General features: G+C 41.8%; 1 protein-coding gene across 1 annotated transcript; it reads right to left on the bottom strand.

Annotated features, from left to right (window-relative positions):
* Positions 1-216: 216 nt before the first annotated feature.
* On the bottom strand, positions 217-1,982 carry LOC115733086 ((-)-germacrene D synthase-like). Its single transcript, XM_048276539.1, has 5 exons — positions 1,859-1,982; positions 1,475-1,781; positions 1,002-1,377; positions 638-856; positions 217-545 (listed from the first exon to the last, which is right to left on the bottom strand). The coding sequence occupies exons 1-5, from the start codon at positions 1,859-1,861 to the stop codon at positions 356-358; spliced, it is 1,095 nt and encodes a 364-aa protein (XP_048132496.1). The 5' UTR covers positions 1,862-1,982; the 3' UTR covers positions 217-355.
* Positions 1,983-10,125: the final 8,143 nt, after the last annotated feature.

Genomic DNA, 10,125 nt, shown 5'->3' with positions numbered 1-10,125 from the left:
CACAAACTTTCGCACTTCTGATGTCCTTAAACCGGTTATTATTGAAGGATGATAATGTTTTCATCATACCTGGTGAGAGGAAATGTCATTCATGAGCCGACGGATAATCCGAGAAGCTTTCAAGATCTTGCGGTCGCCCAGCAACCATTCAAAAGCATGTTCTCAGACCACATTGCCCATTCCTACAAGGGACGTGATCACCGACGTTTCATAGCCGCTCGTTAAAAGCGCAAGGGGCATGTACTCCTCCAGCGTTGGCGTGTAGTTGGTGTGGAACCATTTGGTTTCATGAAAGTACACTCTTGCTTGCTTCTTCATCCGAGAAATTATGTATAAAACAAGAAGGTTAGGGTTTCTATGTAAAAACTCGTGTTCGATGAATGCAAGGTGCGCCGATGATGCTCACGGCTTCTTTTGCATGGACGAGGCGGTACAGTCTTCCCTTCGAGGCCACTTCATTCTCTACTTCATGAAAGACATCGAGAAGCACCTCGTACCAAGCTTGCATATACTCTGGTAGTCCATCCATGGCATCGACATCCCACCTGAATTCGAGTCCCGGAGAAATGACACACTCAGACTCTTTATGATATCTATCAAATTCAGAAGTTTGAGGAAGAGAATGTGGATCACGGACTTCTGGATTGCTTCGGTGAGGATTACGAGTTCTTCCAACGTGCCATAGACGTCGTAGATATCGTCGAGAATGGAAAGAAGGGCGGCCACTTTGATTAGTATCTCCCTGGCCATGGCAAACTCCGGCTCAAAGTATGCTCCCGATGTCCGGAAGAACAGCTCCACAATCCCGTCCCCGGCAAACGGGAACTTCCTCGCAACATCTATGTCCTTCCACCACCTACGAATGAACAAATAGGAGCGAAACCGATAGTACTTCAGCTCGACGACTTCACATAGTTAAAACTCCTTTTTCTTCTCTTGTTGTTGTTAAAATTTAATCTAGAAGCTAATTTTAGATGTGCTGTCACATGAAGTTGATTAACCTTGTGATCTTGCCGAGTTCCTTCCGGTGTTGCTCTTGCAGCAAGTTGAAATCTAGTTCAGCCAAGGCGAGCAAGACTTCGTTGTGAGAAGGCTCTTCTCGGTAGAGTGGAATATAATACCTTGCCTCAAGCCTCGGCAATCCCATGTGAAGCGGCTGCTTTAGGGCGTGCTTCACTTGTTTCGCGAGACTATTGCTTACTTTCCTTTCGTCAATCGATTCGAGGTGAGTCATAGCGAAATGAAGCACTTCTTCCAAGATAGCATCGCCATGGCACCTTAAATGGCAAGCTTCATATAGGCTTAGTAGTCCGCGCGCATTGGCGACGAGGGTTTCCTTAAACTTCCCTTCGCCGTCCTTGAATTTGTTAAAAACATCTGCGCGACCAGAACCAACATGGGAAAAAAAGATGTGGACCGTTAGAAATTCGGAGGACAATATGCCTAGTCTTGGTTAACTTAATCTAAGACGTACCTGATGAAATATTGTAACCTTGCTGTCGCAGCAATCGAAAGATGAGAGCGATCATGTGAAGGTCGTCGGCCTTAAAAACTCCATGCACAAGTTGAGAGTAACTTTTATGGATTTGTCCTAATTGCTTGTCTATTTCACATTCGAAATGGTAGTAAATTCCCAAGCGTTGGATTTGGTCGATCAAGTGCAGCATTTGCGAGGGCTTTTCCACAACATCAGTCACCATCTTCCTCACCTCTCGTTTCAATCCCTCAATTTGTTCCTCCACTCTTCCAAGGTATTTGAACTCCTGCATATATGTTAGCCGCTACTTTCGATCAAAGCAAGCACGATACACGTATATGCATACGCTTCATTCACATGACAATATGAGAAATTGCTAACCATGGAGCTGGTGGGAGAAGCATATACGAGGAAGTAATCGCCCCATACGCTCGGATGATAATCCGCCCGCCGGCGTTCGACTGCGTGGCTTGTTCCTTTGTTCGGAGAAGTAGATGGAATTGCCGAAACCAGACCCGACATATCTCCCTTTCTCTGTATGTTCCGCCTGTGGATATGGGACTAATACACAAAGTGAAGACCAAGGAGCGGCTTTTGCATTGCAGAACATCACTACTTAGTGGGTATTTATAGACAATTGTGTTCATTGCCATCTTGTTACTTAGACTAGTTTTGACACCAAACCAATTACATTTGAATGAATATTACACGAGTGAGATTTTTTCCATACAAATGGAAGACACTCTTTGTAATGTGACTGATTTTATCCATCACATATGTGATACAATGTTTATATTGGAATTATTTATAATAACTTATTGCTTAAGGATCCACGAATTTTGTATTTCTTCCAAGGGTGCGGCCGAGCTGACCGTCCCACCGTTCACAGCCACAAATTTTTGTCACCGATACAAATTTCTTTTCAGCCACATTTTTGTTTTTGCTGTGCATAACATTTTTTTGTGGTAGTGTGCAGACCGTCCCACCATCAGTCAACGCGGGATGGTCAGCACAGCATTTCCACATTCCACCAAACTAGACCAAGGGTCCTCCTTTAGGAAACTTGAATATGTCCATGTATGCCGTGCGATGATTATCTCCTTGTAGCAAGCAGAGAAAAACGAAGTGCACGAAGTATATTGTTTTTGACTTAAACATTTGAGTTGCCTACTCGGCCTGGCTGTTTCACCCGGGGTTGAATGGATGGTGAATTACAAAAATCTTAAAATAGAGGGCATTAAACATGACCACTCATCAAGGGTCGATTATACCCAAAAATTGGTCATTTTCTGGGGTCAACAGTAGTGGATCTCGATTGCCTCTGCCACAATCATGGATTCATTTGTCAAGTCACGTCATTCCCATGGACGCTATTCTTGTTCGATCCGAATGGGGTTGGGCTTACGAACACCTTCTTGTTCTTCTTCTTGCAACTTAGAAGAAAGAGTTCACCTGTACCGTCTATATTCATCGAAAAGGAGAGGTGTCAAAAAAGTTCTAAATCTATTGTATTAGTATAAATTCAGTCATAAACTTTTTAATTATGCTACTTTAGTCCTAAACCTTTTAAATTTGTGTTAATTGAGTCCAAACGGCTAATTTTGGCCGAAAATGGATGACATGGACGCAAATAGTCTTACGTAACACGATCGACACTAACGTGGACATTTTTTCTATATAATTTTTTAATACTTTTTTTTTCATTTCCTATTCTTTTTTTTTTTTTAGGGTCAACAAGGGTGTTGTAGCTCTCGCCAGACCTGGGCTCGCGGGCCCTCGTTGTGCGGGCGAGAGCCACAAGCCTCCGCCCAAGTCTAGCGAGTGTTGCGATGCCCTCGCCCGGGGCTAGGCGAGAACGCATCACCTAGATTTGGCAAGGGTATGCAACTGTCACCTAATGCCAGCAAAGGAGTTGCGGCCCTCGCCCGTGTCCGGCAGAGGTCCATCGGCAACCCTCGCGGGCCTTCAATAAAAAAAATAGAAAATAAAATAAAAGAAAACAATATATTTTGGCGGTCGTGCAGTGGCTAGTGGGCGTACCAACAATCCTTAGCAAGAGAGATGTGCATCCCACGCAAGTCAAATTCAATTGCCACTCTCAAGAAATCACAACATACCCATCATTTAATTTTTTTCTTTCGTAACCTCAACATGCTCATAAAATAACTCTTCGACCGGATGATTTCGCACGGTTGCAAACCATATATGAAGATGTGTCGGCATGATATGTCGGTCAATCAAGCATTCTCCTTTGCTTTGTGTCGCATTAATCGTGAATAACGGTGTTCTAAAATTGGGCAATGAGCGAAAAGGGGAAAAGAGAAGGAAGAACATTCATTAGGTGATGAAAGCGACGAAAATATCACCCGCTCTCTACTCAACAGTGACACTTCCTCTTAGAAAATGAACTCCAGTTCTCTACAGTCTCTTTCAATCTCTTTCTAAAGGTATAGGAATTAATGTTTACATTGCTTTCGCTCGCAGGTAAGAGTTGTCCGTTGGCTCAGCGTGCGAAGAAAAGTGCTGACAAGGGACATCCTACGGCAGTTGCACGCGTGGTGCCGCTCCTGGCCGAAGCCTGATTGCTGAGAGCTTTGACCGCGGGTCCCTTTAACACGTGGCGTGTTTGGCTGTTCCTGTCACTGGGACCCGCTGCATCCATGTTCACGTAGGAAAAAAAAATCACAAAACCCTTTTTTTTCCAAAAAATAAAACCTTTAAATTGTCGGATAATGAAGGAAATTATTATTTATACTCCTTTAATTTACTTATGCAAGAGGATTAATCTAATCAATCACGCAGGCGGCAAGAGCAACGTCACTTTGGCCGGTCCTAGCCGCGGCAGCGGTAGCGACGGAGGTCGGCCAGGTAAGTTTCGAAACGGTAATGATAAAATTCAGCACTTTTCTTCGCATGCTGAGCCAACGGACAACTCTTATCTGCGAGTGAAAGCAATGTAAACATTAATTCCTATACCTTTAGAAAGAGATTGAAAGAGACTGTAGAGAAGTGGAGTTCATTTTCTAAGAGGAAGTGTCACTGTTGAGTAGAGAGGGTGATATTTTCGTCGCTTTCATCACCTAATGAGACTGATCAGAGTTTTGTCCCATTGACATTAATTGATCCAAATTATTTGACTGCGACTGGTCGGGTTTTTGGTTCTCTTCTCCACCATTGGGATTTGGATTGGGATCGTTGAGGAATCTCCCATCAACTCAATGTGCACATACATCCAAATTTTTTTTTTGTAGCATTGTTATAAGGTTTACTTCCACGTGACATGTTCGTGTGATGTTATCGAACCGATCGAGTAATTTCAATTTTAGAACACCGTTATTCACGATTAATGCAACACAAAACAAAGGAGAATGCTTGATTGACCGACATATCATGCCGACACATCTTCATATATGGTTTGCAACCGTGCGAAATCGTCCGGTCAAAGAGTTATTTTATGAACATGTTGAGGTTACGAAAGAAAAAAAAAATGATGGGTATGTTGTGGTGATTTCTTGAGAGTGGCAATCGAATTTGGCTTGCGTGAGATGCACATCTCTCTTGCTAAGGATTGTTGGTAAGCCCACTAGCCACTGCACAACGAATGAATCCAAGTTCGTGGCAGAGCCAATCGAGCTCCACCACCCGCCGAGTAGGCCACTGAAAATTGTAAGTTGAAAACGATATATTTCGCATGTTTTATGTTTAGACTCAGCATGTCACGAAAGGACAATCATTATACGATGTGTATAATAGTTACAAATTTCCTCCCCACAAAAAAAAAAAAAAAAAACAAACTGCCCTCGGTCTAGTTATGGAAGAGACGCAACACTTATGACTTCATAAGCAATTTTTTTTTTCACGAAAGAAAATAGCTGTAATTAAGTATACGAAAATCTATTATCATATCGATGATGGGATGGATAAAATCAATTATATTATGAGAAGCATATCTTATTTCCACATGAAATAATCTGACTTTTGTATTATCCATTGAAATGCGATTTGCGTGATGGTCTAATATTCAAGAATGAATCATAAAAAGAATAGGGAAAATATGTCGGTCCAGGTTTCGGAAATTCCATCTTCTTCTCCGAAGAAGGGAAACAAGATGAGCGACCGAATTTATTCTTATTAGCTAATCTCTCGCGATTACCAATTTTGAGGAAAAAAAAAAGAAAAGAAGATAGGGAGAGAGTAAATCGAGGCATCGTCCCAAAAGTGAACATGCGATGTTTGCTAGATCTTGGCAGGGCTGCCAAAATCGGGGCCAATTTGTAGTGTACCACGTTGGAAAGACATATATGCATAGGATCAACCAAAACGGACGGCTGATATTACATATTATCGTATTATTTTTCTAGATTGGGGATGCTTTCTAAGTGGAGGGGCATGTTGTTGAGGAATCTTCTGCCCCACCCTGAGAATTTTTTTCAATGATCTGAAAACAAAAAGGGAGAAATTGGGACCAGTGAGGTCAATTTAGGGACGCAATTGATGAAAACGGGACTACTACGGGGGCTGAAGTCAGATGGGGCAAAAATTAATATGAGCGGCGGCTGTGTTTCTTGTGGGGGTCATTGCTGCAAACTTCGCCTTCGATGACGTAGGGCTACAATCTGCATGACGCCATGCCCACGCGAACTCGCTTTATCTGACTCGTCAAATCACACGGCTTCCATGCAAGATCGACATTGTTGGACGACCGAGATGTATCGAGCTTAAATGCTCGCCGGAGTAGCTCCCAGCTGATCATCGAAAAGGAGGACCTATCAAAATTAGGTCATGGGCCCATTTCTTAACTCATACTGAACAGGTTATAAATTAGTTTTATTTAGTAAATGTATCATAAATGAGTTCATAATGACAAAAAAATAATAATATAAGGGTTAAATAGGTTCGCAACTCACTTAGATCCAATCTACCTCCATAACTCTCTCGTCACTCTCTCTTATCTTCTCTCGATCTTACGTTTGCTCACTTTGCCCTCTCATCTCAATTTGGGTATGAGCTCCTTACATTTGTATCGTATGAAAACATTTTAAATGAGTCAATTTAGATCAAACCATTTCCGATCCGATCCATCCCGTCGGACGGATTTACTCACTTGGCACATTCAGGTTGCCTCCTTGCAATGATTATTCATTAATAAAAACCTCACAACCTCACTCATAAAGGAGCAACCTTTTTTTTTTCTTTTGCGAGATTCCAATAGATGGAAGAAGGGTTGCCCTCAAGAGATCTCTTTAATGCGCAGCCAGTCGACGCCAAACGTGGGGGTGGACCAATCCCTCCGAAAGATGAAATGCTGCAACAAGTCTCTTGCAACCAAGTGCAAAAGTGGAGGACAGCGTCGTCAATTCGTCCTCTAAAAGTACGAGGGCGACCGAGATTTTTACATGGGCGGGGATGGGATCCGGCTTTGAAAACCGACCCGTCCCAGTCGAGATCAAAAGGGGCTTTCGATTTTTCCGTTCTTTTCCATCTCTTTGGATCTTGTCAAGGGAGAAAGATTGTCCCAAAGGCGTGATGTGGATGTACTTTAGTGTTTTATTGCCCCCTGAGTGGATCTTGAAAGTGAATCGGCGGTCCCGGTCCCAGTCCCGGGTTTGTCACCTCATGCGAGAGAAAGGGACTCGAAACGCGTCTATCGGCTGAAAGCGCTAAATAGGCTCGCCCACCCTGTTAACGAGCTAAGGTACGATGTTTAGGACCCTGGACCGGGGCCGAACTGAGTTGCCAAACTTTCTTGAGGTGGAAAAGTTGGGACAAGATCCTACCTTCGATGTCAAATGGATGAGAGGATTAGAATTTTCAGACATGCCTACTTGAGAAACATACTTCGAAAAATAGGTCATAAGGTAGAGTCAAATCTTTTACTAAACAAGCTCCAAATTGATAAGCGACGGTTGAGAAAGATGGAAATATGGAAAAGAATTGTCCTCTTGAGTCCTTTTTATATTTCATTTCATAATTGACTTTACTTATCGTTTATTGTTTAGTATCACGAATAATTAAGTAAAATTATACAAATGGGGCGGATTCTCTCGTTTATTGTTTAGTATCACGAATAATTAAGTAAAATTACACAAATGGGCCAGATTCTCGCGCATAATAAAAGTTCGATACCTTCACACGGGGAGATCGCCAAGAGGAAGCCCAAATTCGAACCCGTCAGTATATCTAGTTTGACCCACATTTACTCAAAAGCTTAAGCCAATGAGTTGCGGGCCAACTAGGATATATTAACCGCTTCACACTACATCAATTATCCGATGTGGGATTTCTCTAACACAACTCACATGTTCATCCTAATACCTGTTGCACAAACTAAAAAATTGTGTTTTGATGAAGGTGATGTTGAGAAGATGGTGGGCTCTCGTCTTCGGCATTCAAAATTGAGAAGGCCATGAAAGGAATGTGCAGTGGGACAAGAACATGGGGAACACGAGAGAAGTTTCCACTAGCAAGATCAATGTTGTTTGTAGCTTAAAACGGATTACTGTTTTCTATATCGGATGACTTTCACTTTAAATAGTTCTAACGCTTCATAATTATACGTACATATAAAGAAATGTGGCTGTTGAGATTCGAGACCATGTCTCCCGGCCTCAACGTAGAATTCTTACCAATAAACGTGTCTCGGCATCTTCGAGAAAAGTGTCAGAAAAGTGCTAAACTTTTTTTTTATTGGTGTCGATTTAATCATAAATATTTTATTAGTACCAGTTTAGTCCTAAACATTTTGACCTAGAGCTAATTTAGTCCTTCCAGCTAACTTAGCTACAAAAAAAAAAAAAAAACCTCTTACGTGGATATCCAATCAGTGTTAGCCGTCTTGCGTGGCGAATGAGAAGTGGAGAGGAGTATTAGGTCTGTCATTTTTGGCAAAGTTTTCAAAACTGTCTGCTTCTACTGTTGTGTTTTGTCCTCTTTTGACCACGCAAGAATCATTCCATGCCTTTTCATTGGTCATCCCCCCCCCCCCCCCTCTCTCTCTCTCTCTCTCTCTCTCTCTCTCTCTCTTCCTTACGCACACGGCACGCACGCATCATCAGTTGATGTCCGAGAGACAATTGGGAGCAGTTCCGGCCCTTTTTTTTTTTTCCTCGTTTGACCTAAAAATAAGAGAATAAGAAGCGATCAGCCGGCGTTGGCTTGATTCCCTAAATACTCCAAATTTTATATTTAATCCCGAATATGCCCTCCCGCTGATCTTCCGTCCAGAAGCCACCGTTAAGTCTTCCGACGTAGCAATTTCACGACAATACTAAATCCATGTCAATGAGCTGACGTGGAAAAGCTCCACAAAAATGTCGGCGTTCCTTGCTTCGAAGATTGGGAGAAGTTAGAAGTAATTGGGGCTTGCTTCTTCACTTCTTTAATGCGCGATCAAAGAGAGAGAACGCTCGATGGTTCCCTCTATATATCAATTTCGCTCTTGACAACATAAAGCCAGAGCCAACGAGCTTCTCTATCCTCCGCACATTGGCCCCTCTCCGTGTGTTAGCCTCTCGACTCGTTTCACTCGAAGGAAGTGATTGTGAACATGAGGAGTTCCTCGGTGATTGGACCGAGTGATGAACTCCAAAGTGCTCGATTTTTTCCTATCTCGCACTCTCGCATAGGCTCACACTCGATCGCTTGGTGAGGAAGTGAACAAGATCAGAAAAATTGGAGAAATGTTCTTCGTCAAACTTTTAATGAAGAACGATGACCCGAGTAAGTAGCGGACTTCAAAGCTGCATGTGGTGCTTGGGAAATTTGCTAATTCAGGCGAGAAGAGTGTTCTTTGTAGGATATAGGCGTGTCATAGGCTTAGATGACTGCTCTCTTAAGACTAGATTGAAGGGTACATTGTTGTATGTAATAGGACGAGATGCAAACAATAATAGCTTGAGCAGTTGCAAAAGTTGAGACTGTGGCCTCTTGAATTGGAATGCTGACGTGAAATTGCCACGTCAGAAGACTTAATAGTGATTCATGGACGAAGAGTTAACGGGGGCATATTTGATACTTTAGTGAAAGTTTGGGTTTTTTTTTTTTTAATAAAAAGAAGTTTGGGGTTGAGTTGGGACTAAATCTAAAGTTTGGAGTTTTTTAGGAAATTTGGCCCATGTGTGTTTGACTATCTTTAAACTACCTTACTACAATATATCAAGAGAGACAGGGGAATATCTGAATTCACCACGTGTCCTTTGTTATCTACTATTTTCTTTTCTCCTTTTTGTTTTCCTCTTTACCTTAACTGAAATAAATTATAATTTTCGCCAACCTTGTTTATTATATAAATAAATGTTAGAACTATCACAAAAATAAAACTACTACGAGAGATGATGTTGTAAGGAGCGGTTAATGAAATACAAAGAGTTGCTTATGATATCCCGTTAACGTCCTAATCTCTTAAGACATTGACTTGAGTTTTTGAGTAAAGATGAATCCGATTAGATACATTAAGGGATTCAAACTTCGGCTCTCTCTTGATAAAAAATGAAGGTATCGATTTTCCGCTATACTTTAAAATAATCAAGTGTTGTACATGCAGACTTATACATTGAATATCACATTAAAATAAAAATAAAAAACACCTTTAATTGAATTGAACACGTGCCCCACGCGATGTCGCTTATGGATCTACAGTTTTTATAACT

Source organism: Rhodamnia argentea, chromosome 3 (genome assembly GCF_020921035.1).
Source record: "Rhodamnia argentea isolate NSW1041297 chromosome 3, ASM2092103v1, whole genome shotgun sequence".
NCBI lineage: Eukaryota > Viridiplantae > Streptophyta > Magnoliopsida > Myrtales > Myrtaceae > Rhodamnia > Rhodamnia argentea.
Note: the sequence above shows the minus strand (reverse complement) of the source record. Positions and strands in the feature narration are given on the sequence as shown.

Bases quoted from the DNA above. Each gene is read 5' to 3' on its own strand.
- LOC115733086 (XM_048276539.1), bottom strand. The intron at 857-1,001 runs GTTAATCAACTT...GTTCATTCGTAG, and splicing joins GAACTCGGCAAGATCACAAG to GTGGTGGAAGGACATAGATG. The intron at 546-637 runs GTCCGTGATCCA...ACTCGAATTCAG, and splicing joins CTCACCGAAGCAATCCAGAA to GTGGGATGTCGATGCCATGG.